Source organism: Leopardus geoffroyi, chromosome A1, assembly GCF_018350155.1.
Source record: "Leopardus geoffroyi isolate Oge1 chromosome A1, O.geoffroyi_Oge1_pat1.0, whole genome shotgun sequence".
In the NCBI taxonomy this organism is placed as follows: Eukaryota; Metazoa; Chordata; class Mammalia; order Carnivora; family Felidae; genus Leopardus; species Leopardus geoffroyi.
Window position 1 is genome coordinate 82,601,230 of NC_059326.1, and position 13,525 is coordinate 82,614,754.

Below are 13,525 nucleotides of genomic sequence, written 5' to 3' on the forward strand. Positions count from 1 at the left end.
AAGGGGATGGGGGTGGCATCAGGGCCAAAGGCACAGGGGCTTGCAATGGTGCGATGCTGGGATCAAGAGGGAGGCTGTGCGTGTACAGAGGCCTGGAAGGTGGCTGATCACGCAAGGCTTAGTCAGCCTCCTTCAGGAACCTCACACGGTGGCTTCAACCTCTGTAACTCCTTGACCCTACCCTCCTCTGTTCTGGTCATTCTTCTCGGAGGGCTGGGAAGGAGCCCTTGGCTCCAGTGAGGCCTGGTGTAGCCCTGCGGCCACTTCTGCACGGCCTCCAGGAACCTCAGATCCAGGTGCCATGTGTGCCACTGGGGTAGGTGACTATGCACACGTGCACAGTTGTGTGCATGTGCATACACATGCTGTTGTCCATGCACATCTGCACGCGAGCTTATGTTCTAGTGTGTAGACACGGTTGTCTTACATGTGCATGTGTGTGCGCACGCGTGTGTGTGTGTGTGTGTGTGTGTGTGTGTGTGTGGCTGTGTGTGCATGCACATGTGCCCAGAGCTGGGTGCGGAGTGTGATCTGAGGCTGCCAGAGGGGACTGAGCTCACAGACAGGAAGCTCACCACGTGTACCAGACCAGGACTCAGTATGGTCCAGGCTGAGGCCACCACTGACACCGCTGGGTTAGAGCAGGAGAAGGAAAAGGGAAACTATCTAATGGGCCTAATTCCAGGTCCACGAGCTTTACTTCGCATTCGGAGTGGGTTGAAGGGCCCCTTCCCAGAATCCCTGAATGTGGCTCTGAGAACGACCAAACCCCACCCGGGGACAATGCAGCTCATCTGCCTCCCAGTGGGCTCTTCTCGTGTCGGCCTCTCCTGAACGACAGCACCAACCAGTCAGGGGTCACCTAATCTGCCCCACCCGCACTGCTACTCTCTGTGGGACATTACGGCAGTTACACGTGCAGGATAATCTAGCTGCAAGACATTATGGTTGGAGCTTCCAACACGCACATGCACATGGCCCTCTGCAATCTGGTGTCGGGGGGTATGGAAGGTTATTACACATAGGATCTTCTCAAGAATTTGGCAGTTTGGAGACTGCAAACGAAATTCCATTTTGAAATTATCTACAGAATCTGTTGTTAAAGTAATTCTGCCACAGAGCTGCCCAAACTGCAGAAAGTGCTTCTCCTTGGTGCTGTGAACAGTAGCACACAGGCCACGGGGAACACTGCACGTGGACCACAGAGGCCCAGAGCACCCATCATCTCTGCAGAAAGCTCCAGGTGTCACTGTCACCAGGACCCAGAGCCACCTGCAACCATGTGAGACAACACCCCAGACCATGTGTTGCCTCACCTTGCATTTTCTCTAGCTTGCTCATGTACAAGTTGAAGAGGGAGTAGATACGCTCTGTCTCTCGGTCCCCATCGATGTCCAGCTGGATGTTTGCCGGGAGGCCACTGCCCGAACACAGCAAGACAAGAACAGAAAGAACGATGTGAACTGTAACATTTCTGTTTTTAAAGACGCTGAAGATGACCGAGTGACCCCACACCGAGCTCCTCCCTGATGGGGCTGCAGAATAGTTCAGGAGCACTGAGAAGTGACCATGCACAGCCCAGAGGACCAGAGGCCTAAGAGCTGCTGTGACAGCAAGCCAACAAGCTTGTTTTGCCATGGAAAGAAATGATCTGGAATAAAAAGCCGCCCCCCCACCCCGCCCCCGCCTCCCTGATGTTGCATTTGGGCCACATGCCCTGAAGGGTCGGTCTGCTGCCCCAGGAGGGGCCAGGCCAGGTCCCTGCTCCTCCCTGAGCCTGCCTGCGGTGGCCCCAGCTCCTGCCCCGGGCGTGGCAGTTTCCCATTCCCCAGACACAGTGCTCAGCCTCTCCTGGGGGGGGACCCGGCAGGGATTTTCCCGGGACTCAGCTTCTTCATCTGTGAGCTGGATCTTCCCATTCCCACCTCTGTGAGCTTTGGGGGTATTCCTCATACCCACAACCACAACAGATGAGTCACATGGGGTACCCAGGCCTTCTTCCAGAGCTGGCAGAGGGGAGCCTCTCAGGACCCTCAGGAGGCCTGGGAGATAAGGGCTGATCTGGTTTCCAAAGCAGGGGGGTGTGCAGATGACAGGTGCACAAACCAAAGCGGGTGTGAGCAGGTGGTGGGAAATGTCCAGTCTCTTCTTAGCAGAAGCCCGACAGCACTCTGCCCCTGGGAGTGTCCCCTCAGCATGGAACCCCTTCCTTCACTGCCACCCACCCCCAAGGATCACTAGGACCCCGGGCAGAGACAGGAGGAGAGTCAACAGTCTACAGAGCCCTCGTGAGGATGTACTGTCCCGTGTGGACTCCTCAACAATTGCAAGAACAGCCTAGGAGATTCAGCTACGTGTGTGCAGCTAGGCGGCAGCTGGATCTGCCCCCAATGCAGCCCCTTGGCCAAACTTCCCTGTACAGTGCACAAGCTGGACAACTGTGCTTGGCCACACTGGGTGGATGTGAGACAGGGGAACTGAAAGGACTCCGTGAAAATATAGCCATTTTTTCCCTTTGCTCCTTTTCCAGCTTCTATTCTTGCTAGGGCCTGTGCGCCTGCCCCACTCTACACCTGCCTTGTAACACGCATAGCATACGTCCTCCTTGTGAGGGACTGGGAAGTAATGCTGTCTTTGGAGTCTTCCAGCACAACAGGTGACAGCTAAGGAGAGACCCACTGGGGTTGTTGTAAATGTTCTCTAAGACCACTGACTCCAAACACCTTGATGCCAAGACCCCGGCTTGAGGGAATAAGTGACTTATGACACCTGGACCCTGTCCTTGCACTAACCAGTTCCTGGACCCTGAGGGGACATGTGCACCAGACCACAATCGTCAATAAAAACCCCAGGCCCCAAGCGAAGAGGAGACTCCTGCTCTGTTCCTCAATCTCCTGGGCACTCTGTCCGTCTTTCTCTCTGGTCAACAAACTGTATTTTCACTTCCTGCTGGTTCACGTTTGATTTCCATCCTGCATGAAGCCCAGGGCCTTCGCGGCTGGCCCGTGGGACCCGGGCTGCAGGCATCAGCTGGAGGGTCCCAGGGGCTGGAGAGGCACAGACCTACCCGGTGCAGGGGGAACAGCCAGGAGCTGTGTCCGACGAGGCCCTGCAGCAGAGCCAGTGGCCATTCAGGTAGGCGGAGGGGTGGTAGACAGTGAGGCGCTTCTTGTTGCGCTGGCTCACTTTGGTGAGGATGTCGATCCAGGCCTTGGCCTCCACACAGTTGTTGGCCTGGATGTACAGAGCTCGCTCCGGCTGGATGACCTGGAACATCTGAGGAGGCAGTGAACTGGTTCAGAGAAGCTACATGGCAAGACATCCTGCCCAAGCCACAAGGATCATTATTATTGATGCAGACCAGCCCAGGGGCCATGGAAGGAGGGAGGGTAGAGCCCACCCAGAGGCCTGGACAAGCCCAGGGGCCATGGTGGGCACAAAGGGCTTTCTGTTGCCCTTGCACATGATGGAGTCACAAGCCACAGCCTTCCCCCTGGGCGATTCAGGAGGCTGGGTCACTGCTGGTCAGCCCAGCCAAGACACTTCTTTTCCTGGTGTCTCAGGGGGCTCCCTCCAAGAAGCAAAGGAGTAGAACTGCTTATCCCCTAGGGGACCTCCTGAAGTTGACTGTGACCATTACATAAACGGGGCTCTCTCTATGCTGAGAGCAGAGAGCCTGATGTGGGGCTCGACCTTACAAACTGTGAGATCATGACCTGAGCCAAAGTTGGATGCTCAACTGGCTGGGCCACCAGGTGCCCCAGGTCTCCTGACCTTTAAGCTGGGGCAGGCTTCTGCTCAAGGTGTGTCAGAGCTTACCCTGCCCGCCTTCCTGTCCTCACCCCCACACCAGCCTTAGGACCTCCACATGTGCTATTGTGTTTGCCCCACCCCACCTGACCACCCGGGGGCTCTTCTTCCAGGTAGGCGTTGCTTCCTCTGTGAGTGTTCTTAGAGCCTCCACTACCTTTCTTATTATTCATTCGACAAACATCCCTGCATACCAGGCACTGTCCTATATTCTGGGGACACAGTGTGCCCCAAACAGAGTTTCTATCTGCATGAACTTCCAGCCAGCAAGGATAAAAAAGAACACAAAGTGCAGGGGCTGTGTGTGTGTGCTGGGGGCGGGGGGGGGGGGGGTTGGAGGAAGGGTCAGGAGACAAACTTCTAAATAAACATCCCGGCTGAGGTCAGAAAGGTGACTAAGAAACAATAAAGCTGAAGGAGGAAGCAGATGAGGAGTCCCAGGCAGAAGGACCAGCAAGTGCAGAGGTTCTGGGGCAGTAGGGATAGGAAGTGCAGAGGTCCTGGGGCAGCGGGGACAGGAAGTGCAGAGATCCTAGGGCAGCGGGGTGAGGAAGTGCAGAGATCCTAGGGCAGTGGGGACAGGAAGTGCAGAGATCCTAGGGCAGTGGGGACAGGAAGTGCAGAGATCCTAGGGCAGTGAGGACAGGAAGTACAGAGATCCTAAGGGCAGTGGGGACAGGAGGTGCAGAGGTCCTAGGGCAGCGGGTACAGGAAGTGCAGAGGTCCTGAGCCCAGAGAGGGTTGGGTGTTCCCAGCAGGAGCAGGCCAGGCTGTACACAGAAGATGGGGGTGGGTGGGTGAGGTGGGCAGTACAGGGCCCTGGAGGGCTCTCAGGCTGACTTGTCAGAGGGCCCCAGGGGAGGCCTGGAGTCAGGATGTCAAAGGTGATGGTGGCCTTTTCCAAGGGGAGTGTGTATGGAGAGGAGGAACAGGAGTTGATGGTTCTGGGGAGGAGAAGTTGTGTGTCTGAGCTCCTGAGTGAATAGCTTACTTACAGAGACCTGGGCCCCCTGACCCTGCCCCACAAGGTCCTGTCCCTACTGCCCCAGTACCTCTACATGCACACATGCACTGTTGCACAGGCCTCAGACTGCATGAACCTGTGTATGGCTGCAATCCCCAGAGGAGGGTCAGCCTCTAGACAGGAGTTTTGTCTTAATTGTCCTCACAAACTGGCCCCTCTGATGGGGCCCGGCATGCCACAGGACTGTCTCCCAAATGGACATTAGCCTGGTAATTAGTGAGCAGTGTCAGCAGGGGAACTAGCTGATGAATAAGTGATGCTAAAATTAGGTGATTTTCTAAAGCTAAACTGCAGGCCTGATGGAATGAAAAGGCAGGAAGCTGTTTCTTGGACAGTGTCCACACTTGCCCGCTGCCATAACATATGGGAATGCCACCAGCTGAGGGCGCAATGCTCCCAGCCTGCCATCCTGGAGACAGCGGAGTCTCACGCCTGGGAACAGCTGGAGGTGAGGGAGGCGCAGACACCCAATGCTCCAGGATGCCAGTGTCCCAGTTCCTGGAGCAGGTGCATGGTGTGAACACCCCTCAGGCCCAGGAAAACACCCCACCTGCCATGGGGCCGTCTGCTTGCCCAAAAAACTGCCTCAAATAGTCCTGAGGGAGGGACGAGGAATCCAGCTGGGGACTGTGCAGGCTGAACGGGAGCTGCTGTCTGTGTCTGCTGTCTGTCCAGCAGGGCGGCCGCCTCCTCTGTCTACCCAGCTAGCGCCGCCCACTGGACCATGGGGTCAATCTCAGACCCAGGCGGAGATGCGAGTTCATCACGACTCCTCCTCTGCAACCCCGGGCCAGGACCAGCCCTGAAACAGACCTGCTGTGTCCCCCACAAACACAGTGTGGCCTTAGGCACCTATTGACTACTGACCAATGAGCAAGAGACAGACAGACAGACACAGAAGGAGACAGAAGACAGGTCAGATCCCCTGTCCGCTCCCAGGAGGCAGAAGCAGACTCGGGGGCCAGTCCTCTAAACCCTCAGCTGGGTGTCTGCAGCAGGGCCTGTGGGGTGAGACAGTGTGCAGGGGCCATCCTCCTGGGGCCAGTGGTTGCTGTGGATGGCTCCTGGTATCTGAAGAAGGTTCTTACCACATCCAACTCTTCTGAGGCCCCAGCCCAATCCACGGTTGGCGGGAGGCAGCACTCAGGAGGCGCAGTGAAGCAAATGACCAGAGGCGCAGGGGAGGGAGGGGCTGGCCTGCTCCAGATGGACAGAGTTCAGGCTCTCAGGACAGGCGGTCGGGCCTGAGCTCCTGCTCCCACACGAGGGGCGCAAGCACCCACAATCCCTTCCGAAGCCTCCATGAGCCTGTCTGCTCACCTGCAGATTGGGCCAGAGTCAAACCCCAGACCTGGTGTCCAAACAGCCCTGGTGGCCTTGGAGAGCACAGACTCCAGGGTCCAGAAGGTGCTCCCGCTGAGCGCACAGAGCACCAGCTAAATCAGCTGTTTCCCCGGACAACCACTGCTTCCGGAGCACAGGAAGTCGTCTGAATTTCTGTTTGTTTGTTTGTTTGTTTGTTTGTTTGTTTTGGTGGGGAGGGGCAAAGAGAGAGGGAGAGAGAGAGAATCCGAAGCAAGCTCCACATGGTCAGTGCAGAGCTCGACACAGGGCTTGAACTCACGAATCATGAGATCATGACCTGAGCCGAAATCAAGACTCAGGCGCATAACCAATTGAGCTACCCAGGTGCCCCATCACCTGTCTGAATTTTAAAGGGAATAAACTTTAAAATAATCAAGGCCCTGAGAATACCTCTATGCTTAAGGGACCATGTCTTCCTGTGCAAAAGGTTCCAAATTAGCACCCTTGGTTAGGACCATTGTGGGGTCCTGCTCGACTGGACCTTCCCTGAACACATTACGAGGGGAATGAATCAGCGCTGAGGAGGCCGCAGGGTTGCCCTTTATACACTATCAGCTGAGCATCGAGCCAGGGCTGGGGTATGAGCACTGTCTGCAGGCCTAGGCACAGAGGCCACGAGGGGCCACTCCCACACCCACGGAGGGCAGGCCCATGTCAGTGTCACAGGGAGACTGGCCAATGGGCCTCTTTCTGTCCACTCCAGCCGCAGCCACAAGTGCAGACGGGCAAAGACCTGCAGAGAAATGCCCGAACCAGGGCCACTGGTGGAGGCTGGCTGTGGAACAGCAGAGAACATGCACACTCTCTCCCAGGGGAAGCTGACTGTCCAACCCTCACAGCCCCACATCACAGGCTGGGGTTTCTTGAAGGCTGGAAGGCCATGGAATGAGTTGTATTATTTACTCCCCACCATGCTCTACAAAAGACTGCATATGACTTACATGAAATACGCCTAATAAAACAGAAAAATGTAAAAAGTATTTAGAAAATTAGGAACAGAGGGGCACCTGGGGGGCTCAGTCGGTTGAGTGGCTGACTCTTGACTTTGGCTCAGGTCATGATTCAGGGTCATGGGATCGAGCCCTGTGCTGAGCTCTGTGCTGAGTGAGGAGCCCTCCACTGTGCACCAGCTCTCTCTCACTCTCTCAAAAAAGAAAGAAAATTAGGAACAAAGAAACAGAAATGGGAACAGACCAGGGCAAAAACAGGACATACATATGCAGATTCTGGGTGGAAACATCAGGCTCCATGCTGAGGGCCCTGGGGGTTAAGGGCGGCCATTATACCCCAGGCACCTTACCACCCAGGCTCAGTAGGGACATCATTGTCCAGGCAAAGCCACAGGGTGAGCAAAGCCACAGGGAACTTTCCTACACACAGAGACCTCCGAAAGAACAAAGCCTCCAGGTGCACACTATGACTTCATGTTCTCCTGTGACAAGACCTGACCCAGTGGTCACAGTGGGATACGTGGAGCAGGGCACTTCTCCGCCACGAGTTCCAAGGTGTGCAGCAACAAGAAAACTGAGACGTTCATTGACCTTGCCTGATGCAGCCACACCACGTCCAGGGAAACAATATAAATTGTATTCGCAAAGCAAGTGACAGGTCTTACAAAGATTTGCCTGGGACCACACAGGAGGTAGCCCTGACCACAGACTTGCTCCAAAGGTGAACTCCATAATGAATAAAAATACCTGGAGCCCCATGAGGAATGACAGAAAAAGTCACCAACAGCCCCTTGGGAAACCCGACCAGACCTACCCCGGCCCAATCAAAGCGTGTGCTGGTCAGAGGAATGAAGACAGTTTTAGAAGCACAGCGACTTCGCATAGCCACATTGGGCAGGGAAGAACCTTATTCTGAAAGAAATGTGGCCCTGCTGTCCTAGAGTCCTAAACCTAACCCGAAACCCTAACCATAAACCCTAACCCAACACTAACCCCTGATCTTTCCCAAACCTTAAACCCTAAACCTAACTCTGCCCCACACCCCAACCCTAACCCTAACCCCAATCCTAACCCCTAACCACAACCCTAACCCCTAACCCCAGCCCTAACCCCAACACTAACCCTAAACCCTAACCCTCCATGGAGGACAGAGCCTTCTGTGGCAGGAAGCCAGGAAATAGTAGCGAAGGAATGAGGGAGGCAGGGAGCCACTGTGGATGGGCAAGAGCCTGAGCGGGTACCGATGTGGACACAGCTTGGTGTGTCTCCCACAGTCACTGCGAGCGAGCCTCCTGACAAGATGCACCCAGGGGACGTGCTCACCTTTGTGGGATTCCTGACAAAATGTGTCACCTGAACCTACCATGGTGGACCCTCCGACACTCCCAAATTGAGGGACGCCCATAAAAAACTGCCCGTGTGCTTCAAAAACACCAAGTCTGCAAACCACAGAGAAAGGCTGAGGAATGTTCCAGATGAAGGACATGACAGAATGAATGCATCACTGGGTGCTGGTTTCAGGACACACAATGGGTGTAAAGATCACTACAACACAGCTGATGGTGAGGGGTAACAATGCCACCCCAGCACTGGCGTCCTTTGGTGGCTGTTCAGGTCATACAAGGAAGTTCTTGTTTTTAGGGAATGAGCCGAAATATCTATGTGGTTCAGAAACACGTACACACGTGGAGAGAAATGAAGAGATAGAAACAATGGAGTACGCTCAGCAAATGAGAAAATGAAACAACCAGCAGTTCTGGGATCGGGACGTGGGAGCCGTGGGAGCCACGGGATGGGGACATGGGATGGAAATGCGGGAGCCCTGGGATGGAGATGTGGGATGGGGATGCGGGAGCCCCGGGATGGGGACGCGGGAGCCACGGGATGGGGATGTGGTAGCCACGGGATATGGACGTGGGAGCCCCGGGATGGGGGACGTGGAAGCCCCGGGATGGGGGACATGGGAGCCCTGGGATGGGGATGTGGAAGTCCTGTTCTATTGTTGCTGCTTTCCTGTGAGTTCAAAACCAGATCAAAATTAACACTTCCACAGAAACCCCACAGGGTCCCAGAGCCGGTCCGTGGCCCCCAGAGCTGCAGGGAAGCACTTTCTGGCAGGTTCTGCCTTCCCCAGCCAGCCTAGCTGCTGGGCTCCACAGCAGGTACAAGTGGGGGCCCACCATGGAGACACAACACTCACATTCTTCATCTTGAAGGACTCCTCCTCCAGTCTCTCCACTGCCAGAATGTTCTCGATGGGAATGCTGCACAGAGGCTGGTCTCCTGTAGCAGAAAGGGGCTCTTTTAAGGGGGCAGGCGAGAGGTGGCACAGGTACGCAGCACGCAGACCACGGGCTTAAGGGGTTTGGAGTCGGGATGCTGCAGAACACCCTAACTTCACACTGTGTGCCAAGCAGGACCCGGTGCTGCCTCCCAGGAAGCCTAAACCCTCTAGCCACACAGTCAGGAGCCACATCAGATCTGGGGGGACACAGCCAACACGGGACCCCAATTCCTACGCCTGGCGTCCACCTGCCCAGGCCACCCTGGTGATTATACTCCTGTAGTAAGAGATGACTTGCTCTGTGGGACACTTACTCTTTGCCCTTCATTTCACTCCGGAAAAGCAGGTGGTTAACCCCATCAGGGCCATAAACAAGGCTCTGGTCTCTCAGAAAAAAGTATGTGAAATCAAATAAAAAGCTGATTTTTCCCGTTACCTTTGCTTTTCTGGTAGGCAAACTCATGGTTGGTCAGGCGGAACCATCTTTTCTTAAAATTCTTCATCCCAAAGCGTTTCCGTCCCTGTGCCCTCTTAATCATGAACCTGTGTGAGCAGGACATCTTTGCGGAGGATGCTGGGGCTCGGGGCACATACCCTGCCTTCCCCACCCCACAGCCTGAGGTCATGTCTGCAACATCAAAATAAGCAGCTGCCCCTTTTGTGTCTGTGACACAAGATGCAGCCTGCAGACTTTCAACATTGTTCTACTTCCAAATGATAGGATTAAAAATCAAAAGGCAAACATCTCTACTTTGGAAACGTTTAGTCCCTGTGCTGGTGTTAACTTTAAATTACAAGTTGGCAGGGACACCAGGTTCATCAGTCCCTAAGCAAGCAGCTGCCTGTCCTCATTTCCCACACTGGAAGCGTCAACTGCAGATGCCATGAGGAGAAAGGGGCCATGGCAGGTGCGCCCCAGGAGGGAAAGAGGGACTGGAACCCCTCCTCCCGGACAGGCAGCAGATGCTTCAGGAGTGGGGGGGTCTGATGGAGGGCTGCACCAAGCTGGGTGGTTCAGCCTCCTTCCCTTCCCTTCTGCTGATGGCGTTTCTCCGCTCAACACGGTCTGCGGAGCACAGGTGTGCAGAAAGGGAAGTGAATAGCACCATGTCTCAGACGTGCCCTGTGTGCAGTCTTGGTGGATCTGAGACATGCACAAAGGCCATGCTTCTCCGGTCTGGCCTCCTCTGACCTGGGAGGCCACCAGCCACGTGGCAGAGGTGCCCGGGATGCCACAGCAGACATGGGACTTACCCTTCCTTGAGCAGAATGGGCTGCTCGATGCTCTTGGGGTCTCTTCTCCCAGAAGACGAGATCAAATCTAAGAACTGGCATGGGATAGAACGCAGACGTTTAAAGGCAAAATGGCTTGAAAACACTCCTTCTCACACAGAAAGTTCACCACGATGTGGTCTCTCTGACAGCACAGCAGAGGGGAAGCTGCCCCTGGGTTCCTGGGTCAGAGTCCTGCACAAGTCTCCACTGCGGCCGGAAAGCTTTGGTCCCGACCCCCCAGGGCGGGGGTCTCTCCGAACCCCAGCTGCTGCCTCACCTGACGGCTGCCAGGCTCAGTGACACCCAGAGGCCTCCCTGCATGTGAACAGGTGACCCGAGGACACAGCTCTGCTGGAGCGTGAGGCAGCTCAGGCCCCCTCCCGCCTTAGCCTGACTGTTCCACGACCCACCTGGACCCCCTCCAGCAATTACCACGTGCCCCCAGCTCCTGCCCCTTTCTCCCTTCTGGGTCCTGGCTTTTACGGTTTCTGAGAGCTAAACATGTGTGACTGTTTCCAAACACCACAGAAAAAGTAAAGCTTCTCAGAAGAGATTCTCCCCACATGCCGCGTCCCTAACTCCGGGCCTGGGTCCCCGGGCTCTGTGACCCTGAGGCGTTTGTGGGGTGACCCGGAGCAGACAGCCAGGAAGGGCAAGGTGAGGGATTCACAGAACAGACGGGGCACCCCACCACTTGGGGGGGGGACTCAGGTATGAGGTGCTGGGTCCCAAAGAGGAGTGGTCAGGAAGGAGCTGGGAGGGTGGTCACCGCCACTATGAATGCTCTGAACTCTTTAAAATGGTTAACGGTCAATTCCATGTTACGTGAACTTTAGCCCAATCTTTTTAAAGCCAACTATTTCTCAGGAAAGATGCACAACACAGGGGTAGTAAGTCCACATTAACCGACGTCCGTACTTACGTTTTTTACTGCATCAGCATATTTTTGCTCATTGAAGAATTCATAAAACGCAGCCATGTAGGATTCCTTAAAACTGGCCTAAAATGGAACAAGTCACTTAGCAAAGGCCCACAGGTCTCTCGGTTCATGGCCCAAAACTGAGAAATCTAGAGGCACGGGTCATGACCAGCTTCTGTTGTGGGGACTTGGCGAAGGGGAGGGAGCAGGTCTCCTGGTGGTGGACTGTGAGGGTACAATGCTGCCCAGCGCTCAGCCCGGGCATGGCCCATGGCAGCCACACAAGCCACCAAAGCTGTGTTTGGGAAACTCAACTATGGTGGGGTGGGGGGTCCCTCAGTAAGTTCTTTGCTACAAACGACCCAACACCCCTGCTCATGTGGACACTAACACCTAGGTTCCAGGTCTATGGAGCCTACACTGGCACCCAGGTGAGGCTGCTGCCAGAGCTCCTTCTGTGACTGGGGTAGGGGCGGGGGCTCCCAGAGCCCTTTCTGTGATGGGGAGCAGGGGCGGGGGCTCCCAGAACCCCTTCTGTGATAGGGGGCAGGGGCGGGGGCTCCCAGTGTGGGGAAGTTGGGGCACCCCTCACGAATGCATGTAGGGACTTCAAAAGAACCACTCCTGATACTCTGCCCCAATGAGCACCCTTTACACACGTAGGTCACTTTACTGTTTCTGGGCATGCAATGAGGTTTGTGCAGACCTCAGACCCAGCAGGAGCTTCTTTATCCGAGTTTCCAGCTAACACAAACTGGCGTGGACGGGCAGAGAAGAGCAATCGTGCCCATCGGCTGGCTGTTGGCCACCACACAGCTCTTATTTTACTCAGTTCATAGAAAGCCAAGCGTTTCCCCAGAGGTGGCTGCTTGTCTGCCAGGGACTAGACCCCACAAAGAACAGAACGAGGGGATCTGGGCTGGGGGCTTCTGCACATCCCCACTGAACCCTTTCCAGACAGAAGGGGTGGCCTCACTCCACCCGATCAGCCATCCCTGCAGATCCACCCATGGGCTTCAGCCCCAGGGAACACGCCCAGCTGTCCCCACATCACTATCACCAAACATAATGTCCTCGGACCTGCCCATCAGGACCCTTGTCCCTGGGGCAGACCCTCAGGGCCAGGAGGGATAGCTCAGAACCCTCATCCCCAGGGCTGTGAGGCCCAGGGCAGACCCTCAGGGCCAGGAGGGACAGCACAGGACTGCCAGCTGCCCATGGGCCACAAGCCTGCCTCTGGCACGCATCCTCAGATGCTCAAGACCAAGGCTGCTGCGTGGGGCTGGGCCCCGTGGTCTCTGAATCCTGACACAGGCATGGATGTGGTAGCCACCCCTTCAGGTGATGGTAACGCAGCACACGCTCCTGTGATACCCCCCAGCTGCGTGTCAGTCTGATATGATTTCAAATCTACTTATTTATGGCAAAAATGAAATTGTGGCTGGGAGCATGGCCTTCCCAGTCACTGGTAAGCAGCCCGGCCTCACTGACATTTGTCAGCAGAAACACAGGAGAAGCTCTGGCCTGGGGACAGTGAGTCTGGGAGGGCTTCAGCAACTCCCCTAGGCTGTGTTCCCTAGCAACAGTTGCTCTAGCAACAGGGACTTTTACTTTTGTCTGGGGCCTATGTCATTGCTGACCTTTCTCTGGGGAAGACATGAAGACACTGAATTTGGACTTTATTCCTTCCCCCTCCCCTTGCTTGGTGCCCAGTGGCATTACTCCATCACTGGTTCGGGGTATGTTATTTCTTTACTGCTTATTAACAGACGCTATCTGCCATGCTACTGGGCTTATGAAATATCACTGTGAATTACAATTCCCACTGTGAACCTGCATTAAGTACAGGATTCACAGAACTGAACTCGGTCTCTGAGGATAATTTGCCCCAAACAAGA

At 55.3% G+C, this 13,525-nt stretch overlaps 1 protein-coding gene across 3 annotated transcripts in view; it reads right to left on the bottom strand.

The window, feature by feature from the left end:
- Positions 1-13,525, bottom strand: part of RASA3 (RAS p21 protein activator 3) — a 120,934-nt gene that overhangs the window by 5,981 nt on the left and 101,428 nt on the right. For all 3 annotated transcript variants that reach the window (XM_045482772.1, XM_045482780.1, XM_045482790.1), the window contains 6 exons: positions 11,631-11,708; positions 10,688-10,761; positions 9,870-9,976; positions 9,350-9,432; positions 3,068-3,276; positions 1,317-1,420 (listed from right to left, as the gene is read on the bottom strand). In XM_045482772.1, the coding sequence (XP_045338728.1) occupies positions 1,317-1,420; positions 3,068-3,276; positions 9,350-9,432; positions 9,870-9,976; positions 10,688-10,761; positions 11,631-11,708 (655 nt within the window). The remainder of the gene's footprint in view (positions 1-1,316; positions 1,421-3,067; positions 3,277-9,349; positions 9,433-9,869; positions 9,977-10,687; positions 10,762-11,630; positions 11,709-13,525) is intronic.